The 15,935-nt window shown below is 51.0% G+C and overlaps 6 protein-coding genes across 6 annotated transcripts; 1 reads left to right on the top strand and 5 right to left on the bottom strand.

Moving 5' to 3' along the window:
* Nucleotides 1-146: 146 nt before the first annotated feature.
* CC1G_00351 (SSD1 protein) lies at nucleotides 147-5,228 on the bottom strand (the record flags this gene model as incomplete). Its single annotated transcript, XM_001837163.2, has 11 exons — nucleotides 147-496; nucleotides 551-1,109; nucleotides 1,160-1,220; nucleotides 1,278-1,572; nucleotides 1,620-1,721; nucleotides 1,779-2,049; nucleotides 2,109-2,483; nucleotides 2,537-3,028; nucleotides 3,084-3,720; nucleotides 3,780-4,212; nucleotides 4,263-5,228. The coding sequence occupies 11 exons, from the start codon at nucleotides 5,226-5,228 to the stop codon at nucleotides 407-409; spliced, it is 4,281 nt and encodes a 1,426-aa protein (XP_001837215.1). The 3' UTR covers nucleotides 147-406.
* A 322-nt stretch (nucleotides 5,229-5,550) lies between these two features.
* CC1G_00350 (isocitrate dehydrogenase) lies at nucleotides 5,551-7,461 on the bottom strand (the record flags this gene model as incomplete). Its single annotated transcript, XM_001837162.2, has 13 exons — nucleotides 5,551-5,730; nucleotides 5,782-5,833; nucleotides 5,887-5,941; nucleotides 5,996-6,044; nucleotides 6,098-6,229; nucleotides 6,279-6,381; nucleotides 6,433-6,566; nucleotides 6,622-6,796; nucleotides 6,842-7,032; nucleotides 7,085-7,137; nucleotides 7,188-7,221; nucleotides 7,275-7,337; nucleotides 7,402-7,461. The coding sequence occupies 13 exons, from the start codon at nucleotides 7,459-7,461 to the stop codon at nucleotides 5,638-5,640; spliced, it is 1,194 nt and encodes a 397-aa protein (XP_001837214.1). The 3' UTR covers nucleotides 5,551-5,637.
* Nucleotides 7,462-7,831: 370 nt separating this feature from the next.
* On the bottom strand, nucleotides 7,832-8,695 carry CC1G_00349 (vacuolar sorting protein Vps24; the record flags this gene model as incomplete). Its single annotated transcript, XM_001837161.1, has 5 exons — nucleotides 7,832-7,918; nucleotides 7,976-8,128; nucleotides 8,178-8,299; nucleotides 8,351-8,528; nucleotides 8,585-8,695. The coding sequence occupies 5 exons, from the start codon at nucleotides 8,693-8,695 to the stop codon at nucleotides 7,832-7,834; spliced, it is 651 nt and encodes a 216-aa protein (XP_001837213.1).
* A 250-nt stretch (nucleotides 8,696-8,945) lies between these two features.
* Nucleotides 8,946-11,894, bottom strand: CC1G_00348 (nuclear protein; the record flags this gene model as incomplete). Its single annotated transcript, XM_001837160.2, has 8 exons — nucleotides 8,946-10,197; nucleotides 10,249-10,289; nucleotides 10,346-10,456; nucleotides 10,508-10,578; nucleotides 10,630-10,850; nucleotides 10,903-11,180; nucleotides 11,235-11,625; nucleotides 11,797-11,894. The coding sequence occupies 8 exons, from the start codon at nucleotides 11,892-11,894 to the stop codon at nucleotides 8,946-8,948; spliced, it is 2,463 nt and encodes an 820-aa protein (XP_001837212.2).
* A 201-nt stretch (nucleotides 11,895-12,095) lies between these two features.
* CC1G_00347 (hypothetical protein) lies at nucleotides 12,096-14,294 on the top strand (the record flags this gene model as incomplete). The annotated part of the gene is made up of 7 exons (XM_001837159.2): nucleotides 12,096-12,256; nucleotides 12,309-12,539; nucleotides 12,588-12,985; nucleotides 13,038-13,378; nucleotides 13,432-13,814; nucleotides 13,864-14,085; nucleotides 14,141-14,294. The coding sequence occupies 7 exons, from the start codon at nucleotides 12,096-12,098 to the stop codon at nucleotides 14,292-14,294; spliced, it is 1,890 nt and encodes a 629-aa protein (XP_001837211.2).
* On the bottom strand, nucleotides 14,232-15,675 carry CC1G_00346 (60S ribosomal protein L5). The gene is made up of 5 exons (XM_001837158.2): nucleotides 15,622-15,675; nucleotides 15,393-15,480; nucleotides 15,299-15,341; nucleotides 15,083-15,243; nucleotides 14,232-15,022 (listed from the first exon to the last, which is right to left on the bottom strand). The coding sequence occupies exons 2-5, from the start codon at nucleotides 15,478-15,480 to the stop codon at nucleotides 14,406-14,408; spliced, it is 909 nt and encodes a 302-aa protein (XP_001837210.1). The 5' UTR covers nucleotides 15,622-15,675; the 3' UTR covers nucleotides 14,232-14,405.
* Between the last annotated feature and the right edge of the window lie 260 nt (nucleotides 15,676-15,935).

Here is a 15,935-nt window from a genome sequence, read left to right as displayed (position 1 = left end):
GTTTATTCGAGTCCATCCATTTGTTCGTTCGTTTGTATATGTGGAAGACCTTTTATGACAGCACAAGACTTGCAACCTTACTTTACCGGTACCCTTAATTCTATATTCTTTAACATTGTTCACTCCTTTGCATCTGCCTGTATGTAGTCCGCACAACACTCGTTGAATTTCATTACTCGTATAATCTCGTACTGCGTTAAAGTTTTACACAATCCATATTCCATAGATGAAGACGAAAAAGGCCAAACACAATCAAGGTTACATGCAGTATGATGAGCTTGCGACCCCACACGTCAGTAGCGACATAGAAGAAGCGTAGAAAACGTAAGTTCATATTAAAATTACAAGGCATTGCAGTCGTGGAAGGAGAAAAAAGACATTCAAACATCGGAGAACAAGGGGGAAATTATTTCTTCTGTTGCTCGAAAGAGTAGGGGTTGACGCTATAGACCTTGATGACGGGAGGGCTCTTCGTCAAGTCGGCGGTGACAATGACCTGAATGATTTTATTAGCGACATGCGTTGCAGAATCAAAGGGATCAACGCTTACAGGGACAGTCATGAGCTCGCGGATGTCTTGAATCTTGTGGCCGGAGGACGGGGCCCGGAGTCCTTCAAACTGAGGCTTCTCCTTGGCCATAGAAATGAGACGCTGTGTGGAGGTCTCCTTGACTTCGCTGGGGTCAGCGCGTCCTAGTACAATCTCGTCGTCATCTCCATCCTCGTCGAACAGGGCGCTTTCATCATGGACTGAACGAGAAGCAACTTCCATCTTGAGGGCGTGCTGCTCAGCATTGCGTTTGACTTTCTTGAGGTGTTCATCATCGCTGTTCTCGGCCAACCAGGTGATGACGTCTTTCTCAGACCAGTAAATCTGGAGAGTGTGGGTGTGTTCGTCGTAAACGTGGTTTTCGATCGGCATCTGGTCGATGTGGACGCGCTTTTCAATTCCAAATTCAGGAATCAGGACGTCGAAGGCCGCATCCAACACGTTGATAACCTTCGCCGGTCGAATGACTGGACCGTAACGAGTTGCCAGGTCAGATATAAGGACGCAGAGGAAGAGGTGGGCAGATTGCTCCTCTGCGAGGATAGCGGAATCGCGTTTACTGGATCAGAGTGTCAGCAAGCGGTTTCTCAACGTCCAGGGGAGACATACATGTTACACTGTTGAGCAACCTTGGCAACAGCGTCGCGATCCATGGTAAACTTGACATCGTCTGAAAATGATCTCGTCAGCCGGTGGTATAACGAATCGGAATTACTGCATCACTTACTTCCTCCCTGCAAGGTTGCCTCCAATTGTCGGTGGACCAGGACATCCGCGTATCGACGGATAGGGGAAGTGAAGTGGGTATAAAGGGGAACGTTGAGTGCATAGTGGCCATACTTCGCGATGTCAAGCATGCCAGCACAGAAATACTTCGCGCGATGGGTCGCCTTGAAGGAAACAAGCTCAAGGAGTTTACGGGCAGTCGGATCAGTAATCGCGTTGAAAGACTTCATCAGAGCACCAGCAGACGAGATATCCATCTTGTATCCAAGTCGCTCAGCTCGACGAAGGAAGGTGTTCTAGGAGCAGTTAGGCGATGCCCTTCGGAAGCTATAAAACCACTTACCATGCGACGCTCGATGGGAGAGTCGTGTCGACGCAGTAGGGCTTGCTCAGGAAGGTGAACCGCAATTTGTTGTGCCACAGCAATGTTTGCAAGGAGCATGAACTAATTAAACGAGTATAAGCTGAGAAGGGAAACACCACCCCGAGAGATCGACCATACCTCTTCAATGAGTGCGTTGGCATCGAGCCTTTCCTGTTCGCCGCAGTCTGTAGGGAGGCCATCTTCACCTAAAGTGAACCTAAGCTTCAAGGATTCCAGTGTAAGGGCACCGTTGTTGAAGCGTTCAGCTCGCAGCTTCTTGGAGATACTGTCAAGAACTTTGATGTCCTCCTCGATGTCAGAGGCGTTGTAGTTGCCTCCGACAGGAGCATCAAAGTTCTTGCCTTCAATGACATTTTGAGCATCTCGGTAGGACAGCTTCGCTGTCGATCTACGATTACATCAATTGGCGTGAATGCTGGGTATGATGTTGGTATATATGGTGCTTACCTGACAATGGTCTTTCCGAACCACTTCTTCAAGACCTTCGCCTCTTTGTTGATAGTGAAAATGACCGAGAAGGCGAGTCGATCTTCGCCTGGGATGAGACTGCACAGCTGCTCACTCAATGCGGGAGGGAGCATTGGAACGACGCGTTGGACGAGGTACACGCTGGTGGCTCGCTTACGCGCATCCCTGTCGAGTGCAGTGTTAGGCTTCACGAAGAACGACACATCGGCAACGTGAACACCGATGTCATAGGTGCCGTCTTCGTTCGCCTTGACGGACAGAGCATCATCCAAATCCTTCGCAGTCTCGGGATCGATGGTAAAGATGCGTTCCTCACGAAGGTCTTTGCGAGTCTTGAACTCGTGTTCGGGGATACTACCAAGGGGTTGGTTAATGGCACTCAATTTGGGAAGTGAGGAGTTACGTACGTCCATGGAATGGGAGGGAGGCATTTGAGGACGTTCTCGCTGAATTCTTCCGTAGGGAAGTTGCAATCTTTCAGGAGTGCACTGGTTTCGACTTCAATGTCCCCAATGGGCCCCAGCTCTTCAACGAGAGTGCCGAAAGGATGAAGCGAGCTGATGGGATGGCGCTTAATGCAAGCAACGAACAATTTGTCGGCGTAAGCCTCAGAGTTCTGGACGAAGTCAGGGGGTGCTTGCTCAGTGGGGATAGCGATGAGGGGAACGCGCTTGTCGGTTGGCTTGAACCAGACAATCTTGGGTCGTTCGATAGGTCCACGTCGGGGTTCTTCAGCCTTGTCACCCTCACGCTCACGGCGCTCAGCTTCCTGTTTCTCCTTGGTGGCAGCTGACGAGGGTCGAAGCAACCCTAAGGTTCCAGAGAAAAGTTGCCCTGGCATGCGCTCTACAACAGCAACGACGTGACCAGCGAACTGGGGCTTGACTTCGTCAGTAACTCTGCATTACGAAGTCAGTTGCATTCAAAACGTAACAGCGTGAAAACAAAACCTACTCTTCATCTTCGAACAAGAGTAGACCTTGGCCTTCAACTTCGACGTCGTCTTTTTTCTTATCCTCCTTGCGGCTCCCAGCCTTGAGGTCGTAGGCCGAGTTCTCTTCCTTCTTACGCTTCTTCTCCTCCTTCTCTTTCTTGGTGCCCCAGACTTCATCAACATCCAACAACTCGACTGCAACGATGTCGCCCTCCAGCGCACGGTTACGGTCCTTGGAACCACAAATGTAAATGTCCGCATCAAGGACCTCGGTCGAGACATAGGCATCCGAGCGGTTTCGTTTGTTAACTCGTAGAATACCAACGACGAGCTTGCCAGCTGCAAGCAAAGGAGGAAGAGAGGCCTGAGGAAGGTAAGGCGCAAAGAGGGATTTGCGTTGAGGTTGGTTAGATTGCTGCTGGAGCTGCGACTGGAATTGTTGCTGCTGTTGGATTAAATTGATTCCTCCGAGGCCCAAACCCATCATATTGGCAGCCATCATGTTTGGCAACATATTCGGGAAGCTGAACGAAGCCATCTTGTGGTGGTGGCCTCCAGAAGCGGCGCGGAACTGTTGCAGGCTTTGGAGCTGTGCCTGCGCCTGAGCGAGGTCCGAAGCAAATCCAGTGTTCGGATTGACAGCACCAACGCCACCGTCTAAAGGTAGTTATATTAGACAGGAAACTGGACCCAGAGAAAAGAGAGAGACTACGTACTGATGCGCCAGCTAGAATCAGCACGAGAGGCTTGTCGGGAGTGGCCCCCGAAATGGGCGGGAGGAGCGAATCCATCCTCGAAAGTGCTTGGGTCGCCGAAAGGATTGACAAAGTTGATGCCGGCACCTTGGTTGGCTCCTTTGTTCACGACGTTCACGCTGTGGCGACGTCCATGGCCACGAGGGATGCCCTGAGGTTGGCCATCCAATCCCATTCCAAGGCCAAGGTTTCCAAACTGACCCATGGGGTTTTGCAACGCGAACGCCGGGTTCAAAGCAGCCGTAGTGGGAACGGTACTTTGGACGCGTCGATGGCCTCTGCCAGCGCCGATGCCAGCTCCTGGGAAGCCAGCGACCTGACCAGAAGCCAGCTGCTGCTGGTACAAAGCTTGCTGCTGTTGCTGCAGCGCCTCGATCTGATTTTGGATAGCGATCTACGATACGTTGTGAGGAACGAACTGCTACGAATGCAAAACACAAGTACCTGCTCGGCCATAATACCGGTGATGTCTCCACCCTCGGCACCCTTGCGCTGGCCATCGCTGAACTCGGCTTGGAACTGAGCTTGACCTTGCTGTGGGAACTGGAAGCCAACGTCCTCCTCGCTGATCGCAGGTCCAAGATTAGCGCTTCTCTTTCTACCGAACATGAAACCGGGGGCCAACTGCGGGCGGCCAGTGGGACCGACATTGTCAGCCTGTTCGTTCTGAGCTGCCAATGCAGCGAATCGTGGAGCAACAAAGCTCTGGGACTGAGCACGAGGGTTGTGTCCCTGTTGTTGAGGGGCCGCGCGCTCGGGGATCTCGCCTTCTTCAAATGTCCCATCTTCGTTATCTTCGACCATGACGCCAAGGTGGGGGGAGTAGGAGTTGTAATTGCCATTGTTGTTACCAAGTGACATCGCCTTGCGGTGTTTGGGATCAGAGCCGGATCCAGCGCCAGGTTGGAACGTTGGGGCTTGAGTATTGAGAGCATGGCTACCAAAGGAGTTGGTAGCGGTAGCAGGAGGTTGGACGGGCGAGGTTGTCTTAAGGTCCGCGATGACACGCTGCAGGGAAGATAGGGCATCACTGGATTCCTTGTTCTGCATTGGGGCTGGGGAGGCTGATTGTTTGGAGGGTTGCTGATTCGCGTTGCGAGCTTGGGAGGCAGAGCCCTTGCGATGGCCTGAACCACGAGTCGGCTGGTTCTTGCGCGGTTCCTGTTTCCTATCTGGGGCCTTGCGGGAGGCGGATTCGGAGCCTGATTCTCCACCTTGGTTAGGAGGGGTTCCCTTCTTCTGGCTTCCTCTAGAAGCTGGACGCTGACCGCCTTGTCCGGGACCACCACCCCGCGAGTTGCCAGACGTAGATGGATGACGCTTGGGGCCACGATTGTTGCCAGGATTAGCTGCCTTCTTCTCCTCCTTCTTGGCTGGAGGCTGAGCTTGCGGCGTTGGTTCGTCCGTCATGTCGGTCATAAATTCACTTTGAAATTACAAGATTAAGAATTTTTGGAAGCGTTAAGATTTAGGTGTCAAGATCGTGTCTGAGGGAACGGATAAGGGGATTTAGAAGCCAGAAACGACGAGCTAGCTGACCTGATGGCGTTCTGTGGGTTGTTCTGGACGGCTTTGCCCTGTAGGGCGAGTGGTGAGAAGGAACGGGGGTGTTAACGATGATGTAGAAAATGAACAGGTACAACCCTTGCGATACGTGGGTTATCCCTCAGAATGTGTCTTTCCCACGCTCCTTACTGCGGGAACCGTACCATCACACGAGGTCCAAGTGTTATGATGCCAAGATCCCTGCACCAACGATCTATAAGCATTTAGGGGGAAACATGCACAACGACAATGATATCTATAGACTCTATTACGCCTACAGGAGCTTCTGAATGATGGCGTCCGTATATTCCCGAGTCGAAGCCTTGCCTCCAAGGTCTCCAGTGATCGACTTGCCTTCCGCAATAGTCTACGAGGTACATTAGCCAACATCCAAAGAGATTAGGGGAAAAATACGAACAGTAAGAGCGGCCTTCTCGATCTTGTCCGCATACTCGTTCAGGTTCATGTGTCTGTGAAGTCATGTGTCAACAACAGGGTCCAGCTTCCCGTGCAGGGCACCTACCGCAACATCATGAGGGAAGACAAGAGCAGCGCCGTTGGGTTAGCAAGACCCTTGCCTACGGATCCTTGTCAACGAGTTATTAACGGAACGATTTGCAAGTGATACTTACCAGCGATATCTGGGGCAGAACCGTGTACAGCTTCAAAGATAGATGCGTCCTATGGAACATGATTAATCGCGTTTCTCTGATTGTATCTGTATGGAGACTAACACGACCGATATTGCCGGAAGGAGTCAAACCCAAGCCTCCAATCAAGCCTGCACACATGTCCGACAGAATGTCTCCATACAAGTTGGGCATGACCATGACTCGGTCCGAGTAAGGTTGGGGATTGGTCACAACCTTCAAATTGATTAGAATCCTGCTAGAGAATTAAATTGCAGGGCCTTACCTTGAGGCAGACTCGATCCAGCAAGTCTTCGTCATAGACGACATCGGGGAACTCCTTGGAGACCTCGCGGCAGGCAGACAAGAACATGCCGTCCGACATTTTCCTTTTCGATTATTATTAGACCCTGACGTTCATTTCTTCGGGAACCACGTACATGATGTTGGCCTTGTGCACTGCAGTGACCCTCTTTCGGCCACTGGCTTGGGCATAGTGGAAAGCGTATCGGGCCACACGCTCGGATGCGTCCCATGTGATCAACTTGATTGACTGGACAACACCATCGACAACCTGCAGCAACCCTTTTTCAGTGGCCTGAAAGGAGACCACGGAAAAAAATCCAAACCTCGTGTTCGATACCGGAGTATTCACCCTCCGTGTTCTCTCGAATGAGAACGGTGTTTACATCATCATAGGCAGTCTTGAACCCCTTGATGGACGCGCATGGTCGGACATTGGCAAAAAGGTTGAACGTCCGGCGGAGGGTCAAGTTGAGAGAGACATGTCCCTTTCCGACTACACTCGGAGCTCAGCAATTGCATGAGAAGTGAGGGAGGGATACATACTTGGTGTTGCGAGCGGGCCTAATACGAATGGACGAGGTCAGGCGATTCGAAACGGCAGAGAAAAGGTGAGGCGACTTGCCCTTCAAAGCAACAGTGTTCTTTTTCACCGATTGAATGGCGGCATCGGGGATAACCGTCTTGCCACCCTTCAAGATGGGTGTGACGCTGACTTCCTCCCATTGAATGGGAACCTAGATAGCGTTTAGTATGTTGTCTCAACTCTTGAAAGGAAAGAGGGCGTACGTTGGCAGCACTGTAGATATCCTTAACAGACTGGCTAATCTCGGGTCCAATGCCTGTTCGTTCCGTCAAACGCAAGTTCATTTTGAGAATTCGGAGACCGTACCGTCTCCAGGAATCAAAGTGACTGTGTATTTTCCCTGTAGTTCCATTAACATCGTCGAAACGCTCTGTTTTGGAGGTTAAAACTCACATTGGGGCCCTTTTGGCCTGCAAAGGCGGCGGTGGGTGAAGCTGAAGCATATCCTCGGAGGGTCTAATAAGCGGGCAAAGAGGGTGGTCAGCACCGGTGCAGGCGTCATGGTTGTCCAAATACGAACATAAGGCTTCTTGAACGCGCTCTGCGCGACAACGCTTGTAAGAGAACGGGAGCCCAACATGATCGTGGTATGAGAGAAAGAAAAGAGTGACGAAAACTTGCTATCGTCGGATTCTTTCGCGATGAATTTAGACGTCACACGTGGTGTTTGAGGTCAACTTTTGATCTATCACTCACGGAACCACAGGCGGTGTATCTGCCGCCGCCCGAAAACCAGAGAGAGTCACGATAAGATATTAACTTGGGTGAGGTCTATACAGCTCCTCGGGTCATGCCTTTCACCTCGTGTAACTGAGTGACGATACATTAATACTATACAAAAATCCGAAAGGTTGCCATAAGTCACTGCAAGAAAAGAAGGAATATTTCCCAAGAAATTCCGGAAGAATTCAAGCCGAAGCTTGTGGTACTCGAAACTTGGACGTCTTCATCTAGCCGCTCAATATACCGTTGAGCTGCTCTCGATACTTTTCGATATTCCTCTCCGTCTCCTCTTCTAGCCGCTGCTCGTCCGCCGTCTGTAAAGCCCAAACTGTGAATCTTCGTGGACCAGAAAGAATGCAACGAAGACGTACAGGCAGTTCATTGGTAATAGTTCCGGCTTGGCCCAGCTTGCCATTGGTAAGTTCGAAGAGGACCTTGTCAACCTCGGCGTCCGCCTCTTCCTCCAACTCTTCATCTTCGTCCATGTCGAGAGTATCCTCAAGCATTTCCTCCATGATACCGGCCTGAAGCAACATGAGAAATAATCTCTACATTGAACGGCAAACCACGCACTTTGGTCATTTCCATGCTCATTTCCCGCATGGTTTGACTGATCTGAGGAAGCTTCACAAGCGAATTGGACAGCTTCATGATTTCAGTGGATTTCTGAAGCGTTCCTGTAACCTTCATCATCGCTTAACATGATGGTCAGTAACCATAGGGAGAGAAAGACGCCTTGTCCGTACCCAGTTGCTGCTGCAGTTGGTTCCCTATAGATGCCAATCTTGCCTTGCTCACAGACAGCCTATCCTTCTGCTTCTTGCTACGCACGACCTCCTTCGCAAGGATACGAGCAGACTTTACGTCCCCCTTCGTCGCCAGCTGTTTCACAGATTGTTGAGCTTTGCTTGTAGCCATGTCCAACTGTAATTCAGATATATATTGGATAAGAATGCAGTGAAGCATTCGGTTGTATTGACCTGCCTCATCTCCCTGTCTAATTGTCTTGATTCTGCTCGCAATTTCGCCTGCCAGGCGCGAACCTTCTCCTCCGGCGTTGGCCCGTACAGAAAACGGTTGATCGCTTGCATGGTGGAATGAGAAGAATGGGGTGGCGAGACAAGAGCCAGTGCTGCATCAACGACACTTCTGTTGCGCTGTGAGCTGGGACGGAAACTGCCGCGCCCGCCGTGGTAGTCTTGGCAAGAACTCATAATGACTAGGGTAAGACTGGTTTTCGTTGGTTACTTCAGGGTATTCATAACTAAAGACATAAATAGACGAGCATGAGACTAAGCAATGAACTGATTCAGGATACATTGTTATGTGATACATTTTCGCTCAAGGAGCGCGTTGGATCTGGGTAACGAGAGCTTCCCAGTAGCTCCAGTCCGATCCATCAACGCCTGCAAGTCCACGAAGGTCCGTCGGGACAGTCGTGGCGGCAGTCGCCCACCCCGAGAAATCGGTGTGGGCTGTGGGGCCGCCCCAGGACATGGCACCAGTGTTAATGTCCAGGTGGGTGTTACTGACGGTGTTGACCCAATGATCAAGCAAAGACTGTGCTGGAGATTCATCGTCGCCGTGTGGACTTCCCGAGCCTGCGGTCGGAGAGTTCGCGTAGTCGTTAGTTTGAAGCCGCTGGAAAGTGGGGGAAAGGTTCAGTTGAGTTATCGTGGCAGCGGAAAAGGGAGGGGTCGCGTTGGTTTGGTCAGTGCTGCCAGGCAGTGACTGGAATGCTTTGCTTCCTCCTGGAGATTGCAGATTCAGCAATAACTGAGCTTGTTGTTCTTGTTTGGTCAGCGTCGATGATGCTCGTGCTGGGTCGTTCTCTTGCATTGCCATTTCTGAGGCTTTTGCTTTTAGAAATTCGATCGTCTTCAATTCACGTCGGGTGGTTTCGTCCAAATCTTGCATGTTTTCGTGCTCCTTGACGAAGCCTTCCAGTATTTTGCGCATGGTGTCCGAGTAAGCACCTTTTGGTTCGAGGATAAAGTAGAGTCCGCTTATCATGGCTGTTTGGAATTCCCTGTAGGCGTTGCTCAAGGAGTCCCTCCGTTCCTTTGGCATGGATTCTCGGAAAGCCTGTCGCACTTGGAAATCCTTGATCGCTGACTCGAAACAAGCCTTGCGGGATCGATGGTACCGGTCTGAACGAAGCCGTCTGAGCAGGTAAGGTCGATGTAGACTGATTCTGACAAAGAGGATCTCGGTAATGAGAAGGAACCTGTGCACGGGGATGTATGTGTGGGTTTGGTCCAATGAGGTGTCAGGTTGGAGTGAGAAATGCGGAGGAAGGTTTTCCATGAACTTGAGGAGCTCGTCATCCAACGCGAGGACTTCCGAGTATTGGCTTCGCTCCTTGACTTGTTGGAAGTGGTGTACAATCCGGCCAATGATAATCGCCAGTTGGTGTCGGAGGATAACAAATGTCATGCGGGTAGGCTGTGATAGTGGTCGTGATTCCAGATTACCGGGCCTAAGATCGTCATCGACGTTGGAAGGGGCCTTTGTAGAAGTATAGTCATCTTGTATTGAATTTGGTCTTCCCAGTACCAGGGCATAGGAACGATCCGCGTGGAGAAGATAAGACCTGTCGGACAAGGGATGAATACCTGACTGGAATGAGATGCTGCTATCATACCAAACTCGACGACGGTATTCCGTTTGGCTCGGGTCCATGCCCTAGGCGGATCTCTGTCAACAGAAAAATCTTGACAGACATGACAGCGGCAACGCACCAGTGTCGAGCCATCCCGATGGAAGCCCAGGGCCTGGGCAGTCCTTACTGCAGCGCCAAGCTGACTCCAGCATTCCGTAATTCTTCTGTCGAAAGTCAGGAATCTTGCGCTCTGTCGAGGCGGTCAACTCTAGGGTTCCAATTGGTGAACCTTTCAACATACGAGTAGTCGAGTAAGGACGACATCAAGGGAGTCGGGTTGTATTGCTGCTGCAATGAGGAGGGACCTTCGAGCTAGATAACGGTCAGGAAGAAGATTCTGGTCATGAAATAGGCATAACCCACATGACCAGTAATACCTCAGAGAAGTGACTCGACGAGTGCGAGGATCCCCCGCGAGAGATTCTGGTGCCAGGCGAACTGATATCGCAAGGACGACGAATAACAGCGGGAGGAATCGAACATCATGGGGGTTGGTTGCGCCTATTCCGTCCTGAATATGGCTCAACACCGAAGTGTAAGCGGCGCGGAAATCCCGTTCCGAGATGGGGTATCGCGTCCAGTTTCTAAGAATAGATGTTAGAATGAGTATTGAAGGGGTGGCGAAGGGGCACTCACATGGCAGCGAAATAATGGTCGATAAGACGGTCACATACTTGTGGCGAGGGGAGTTCTTGGTGTAGTTCAGAAATTTGATGAGGCGAGACACCGCACTCGAGGAAAAGGCTTTGCAAGTTGTTTTCCGGAGACGCCTCGGCGTCATCGTCTGTTACTTCACCATTAGGCCTCAACTTCATTGACGCACGTTGCTGGGACCCTCCTTCCAAGTTGTCAAACTCGCCAGTTCGGAAACCAGGGCGGACATTCGAACCAGAATGAGCAACTACCTGTTGTAGCTAGCGTTCAATGCTATTTAGTTTCAAAGGGAAATAAAGTGGTAATGTACTCACTTGTTCGATCACATATGCGGGTGCAACGCTCCCTGACGCACTGTTCCCGTACCACTTCCCACTTTGCAGTGTCCCACCGCTCGGATCTTGTTCTTCGGTTTGAGAACGGGTATCGTCGTCGGGAACCGAGGGGGATCGTCGTCGTTCTCTGAACGAATTATTCTCGACCGCAGCTGGTGTGCTCGAGGTTCTGGCATGCGCAGTCGGATTCCAGTATTGGGGCAAGGCAACCTCGATAATTTGCTCGAGCCGCGATATCCGGGCGCTTAAATCTTGGTCTGCTTTGCCCGGGGTATATGCCTTGCACAGTTCCGGGACCTTGCGCGCGACGCACTGTATGGTGAAGGACGATAAGCATGCGGCAGTGGGGCCAGGGACACGAACAGGGACCCTACGCACATGTGAACAGGGAATTTGGCGGTCGCACTGGAAAAGTCAATAAAGCCTAAAGACCATGGGAAAGATCCTCAACTACCTTTTGCTTTCGTCGATGACATTCTCCGCAAGAGAAACTGGGCTCGGAATGAGAACGACAACGGGACCAGGGAGCTAAGGCACTGACCTGACTCGCGTTCTCTGTTTTTTGGTGGACACGCCGTTCGCAGAGTCATCGTCGGGTTTCTTTCGTTTGGATGAAGAGGTTACGCCTGACGGCGTCATTTCGGATGGCTTTCCTATCATCTTGGATAGGAGAAACTCGAAGCCGTTGAGAAAGAGCGAACCGAGTCAAATGTCACGATAAGCCCAAGAACTTCCAAGTTGCTGCTGAGAATACCTTACGTAATGTCCCATCAGATCAATCCGGCTCCTCGTGCCGTGATCATCTCCATTCAACTTGCAGCTCGAAGGTCTTCAACAACAATGAGCACAGCAGCAGAGTCACCAAGGCCAACAGAACCCGAAGGAAACGGCGACTGGAAAAACCTCAAGCTTTCGCTTGAAAGACCATACAAAGACGATTCCGGTGAACGCATTCCCAATGTTCTCGACATCCAGCCTGACGGCACATACATCTACGAACCGTTGAGTCCATTGGATGGATGAGGATGGACTGCTTCACTAACCCCAGCATAGCATTGAATCTGCGGATGAACGACTCAAGTCCAATCTTCATCGAATATTCCAAGAACGGGGATTTGACTTTTTCGAAAAGCCCGAGAAGAGGACGACCGATGGCACCTCCGCGCAAGAGTCGTCCACCGCAGACGGTGAAGAGGCTGAGGAACCAGAAAAAGAGGAGAAACACAAGCCCATGACGTTCGAGGACCTCAACGCTATGCGATCGGAATTGCTGCCTCAACTATAGTGAGTTGATTCTACGCGTTTGCACGGGGGATAACACCTAGCTGTCAGCGTTGCTCTGGGAGAGATGACACAGGCAAGAGACATACTCGAATCGGTACTTTCGACCACCCAAAAGCCCCCACTCTCCACCGATGCACCAACCGCGGGCCTTTCGGCGACCGTTGTTTCCAAACTCCCTTCACTGCCGTCATTGCAAGCGTTCAACGCCCAAATCGTTATCGGCTCCAAGGACGAAGCACTGAGAAAGGCAGCCGGCCTCTTCAACACTGTCGCCGAGCGTATGCAACGAACGCACGAGCAAAGCGAACAGTATTGGATAAATGCATTGAAGATCAGGGGCAACAACTGGCGAATGGTACCGTCCCCTTTACCTGCAGGAACGTTCCTAGGCAAGAACAGCGACAGGACTGCCAGGGACTTCCTGGTTCTGTACGGCCTCGAGGAGTGTAAGTCATGCCGCTTTTTTTAATGCTTGATTGCTAAGACGGCTCTTTGAAGCTCCACCGGCTATCCGGCGAAGAGGAATCGCGTACCTTTCAGATGTCAGCGACGGAAGTCAATTGATGTTCACGCGTCGCCAGCATATGCGCATTAAAGTGACTCTTATTCATCGCAATGATGATGGCACGGAACATTGGACTGTTAACCGACATTCGGTGAATCTCGAGTCGGAAGATTTGAATGAGTCGTTGAGGGAGGCTCAGCTCGAACTTGTAGATGAAGAGATCTTTTCGTCTCTCATCAAGGAAGCTAGCTCTCTACCAACAGCACTTGCGCGTGTATCTGAAAGGTTGATTGTCATCGACGCTTCCCAAGGCGTAGAACTGAGATTCGAGTTGGTGCGCATTGGTTCTTCTCACCGCCATTCCTTGCACTAAATACTATTTGCCAGACTAAGGACCAAGCTTCGTCGGAGGACAGAGTTTCCCCATTGTGTGCATTGATCTATCACCTACTTCACATACTTTTGCTGCGAAGGCATGCATACATCAAAGCCGAAAGACTGAACTCCTCTGGCAACTTCCCAACGCCTAATCCCATCGGCTACCAGCCGTATATGCTTCAGCCTATAATCGATTTCTTGCAGTACAAGGTCTTCTGTCAACGTCTAGAGAAAGAACTTAGATATGCATCGCGTGGACTAAACGCTGTTGGCGTTCCGGCGGAAGTCGTATTCGATGCCGTTGGCGAAACGGGGGAAGAAATCGTGCAGATCTTTACCGAATCAAGGCATCGACATGCAAGTGGAGAAGCTATCTTGAGAATCGAGAACAAGTATGTTGGTCCCTGCACTCTCTTCGACGGCTACTAAGCGTCATTTCAGACAAACGTTACGATTGACATTCGTGGCACCATCGAATCTCAACGCTCACCTGGCACAAGCCACCCTACAGGTGTATTCATTGCCCCAGCTTTCGCAACTTTTGAAAACCGAAATCGAGAGGTTCATCCTGCAACAAATATGTCAACTTGGAGAGAAACTTCGCGGCGGAACGTGGTTTATTGACCTAAATCACCTGGTAGCTCGATGGGAGGCGTTCGTATAGTGAGTAAATAACGAAATTCTGAACTTCACCGGTTCACCAATGGCGCTGTCGCAGTACGTTTCATATAACCTTCGACGCAGATATGAAGATCAACTGTGCGGCTTTCTGTTTGGACAACAAATCCGGGAAACGGGCAAGTCACCACTACGCCGAAACACACGGATCTATTCTGACTTGGGTTCAAAACCTCATTGAGCAAAACTCGTAACGTTTATGCGTGTGGTCATATCATAGCGTGCATAATGAAAGCCTAATGCGAATCCTACATACAAAATGCGAGAGGAATTTTTGGATGCAAGGTGCAGGTAAAGAAAGAGATTTACTCGTCGTCCTCGTCGAAGCCACCAGCCTGGAACTTGGCGATCTTCTCGGCGATCCTCTCCTTGCGCTGCTCGAGGGTGAGCCTGGGGACCTTGTACTTGAGTGACTCGGCCTTCCAGTCTTTTGTCTTGGTGGTGGGCTTGAAGGTGGGGTCGGCCCGGATGGCGGCATGGGCATTCTTGTAAATGTCCTCGATATCGTCGGATCCGATATCGTCAGCGAGATAAGAGGCGAACTGCTTCTTGAATCGCTCATCGTCTTCCTCCTCCAAGCTCTCCATGTACTCAGCAACGTGACCACCATAGATGTATTTCTGCAGGACCTCAGCATCGAGAGACTTGGATTCTGGGTCGTAGCCGGGGAATCGCTTCTCGGAGTGAGGAATGTAGATACCACCGTCGCTGGCACCCTTCATGGCACCAAAGACACGGGCACCGGTGGAAGTTCGTCGGAGACCGACATCGAGGAAAGCCTTGAATGGTCGGGGAGCATCGTCATCATCAAGAGCCTCGGTAATTTGGAGAGTACCATCAGGCTCGGTGACACCCTCGTACTTGTCAGCAAGACCAAGCTTGGTCAAAGCTCGGCGGGCGGCAAGCAAACCAGTTGCATAGGCTAAAAAAAAAGTACAAAGTTAGCCAACGAGAGGCTAACCAAAACTACACTTTTACACACCTGCAGCCCAGTTAGTAAGACCGTGCTTGATGCCATATCGGGGAAGCTCTCTTGAGTGAGCCTGGGTAAGGATAAAGTCGCCCTGGATGCGAGCATAGACGACCTGGACGATAATGTCCTTGTTGGTGAGGCGGACGACTAGGCGGTACTTGGGGGCATTGCTAAACAAGACCGTCAACGACTGGGTCAATTCGAGGGACCTCGGAGGATGCATACTATTTGTTCTTAGCCTGGGTAACGAGGCGCTTCCTGGCATAGTCTAGTCGTGAAATTAGCGGGATCGCACAATACGATTTTCTGGACGACGTACAATCGGTCTTGCCCTCTCTCCTTCTGCGGAACTTGACCTGGAAACGGGAGAAGTAGGCGTCGGTCTTCTGCTTCTTGACGAAGGGCATCTGGGGGCCAAAAAATCAGCCAAAGTCCATCTAACGCTACCCATTCGTGCATCCATCGTCTCAGCGCGATTTTTGGCATAACCCACCGCACAAAACGATTGATAGGAAGCACGGGCAGCTTTTCAACGTCGCGAACCTTACCTTGAGGTGTCGACGAGGGGGGTTGGGGACGCCTTCGCTGGTGTGTTGATTGTGTTGATTTTGGGTCGCTCTGTGGCTGTGCACGTGGCAGCGGAGATTGAATTGAATGGCCGGCGCTGCTAAGCGCCCATGGGGGGGCACCACTAACCCGTGAGATGTAGCATCCCTCGACCGATGTCCCGCCACCTCTCCCTGGTGGGCTATTCGTTTTCAGGATTATTTGACGAAAGAACGGCCAGGTATTGCTGGTGGAAACGTTTTAAAGAAAAATTGGATGTTTTGTAGTCTCATTCAGCGAAACTATTGATCGAATT

The sequence above is a fragment of the Coprinopsis cinerea genome, assembly GCF_000182895.1.
Source record: "Coprinopsis cinerea okayama7#130 chromosome 5 map unlocalized cont3.5, whole genome shotgun sequence".
Classification (NCBI taxonomy): domain Eukaryota; kingdom Fungi; phylum Basidiomycota; class Agaricomycetes; order Agaricales; family Psathyrellaceae; genus Coprinopsis; species Coprinopsis cinerea.
Note: the sequence above shows the minus strand (reverse complement) of the source record. Positions and strands in the feature narration are given on the sequence as shown.

Bases quoted from the DNA above. Each gene is read 5' to 3' on its own strand.
- CC1G_00346 (XM_001837158.2), bottom strand. From the start codon at position 15,480: ATGCCCTTCGTCAAGAAGCAGAAGACCGACGCCTACTTCTCCCGTTTC. The intron at 15,342-15,392 runs GTACGTCGTCCA...TTTCACGACTAG, and splicing joins GAGAGAGGGCAAGACCGATT to ACTATGCCAGGAAGCGCCTC. The intron at 15,244-15,298 runs GTATGCATCCTC...GGTCTTGTTTAG, and splicing joins ACCCAGGCTAAGAACAAATA to CAATGCCCCCAAGTACCGCC.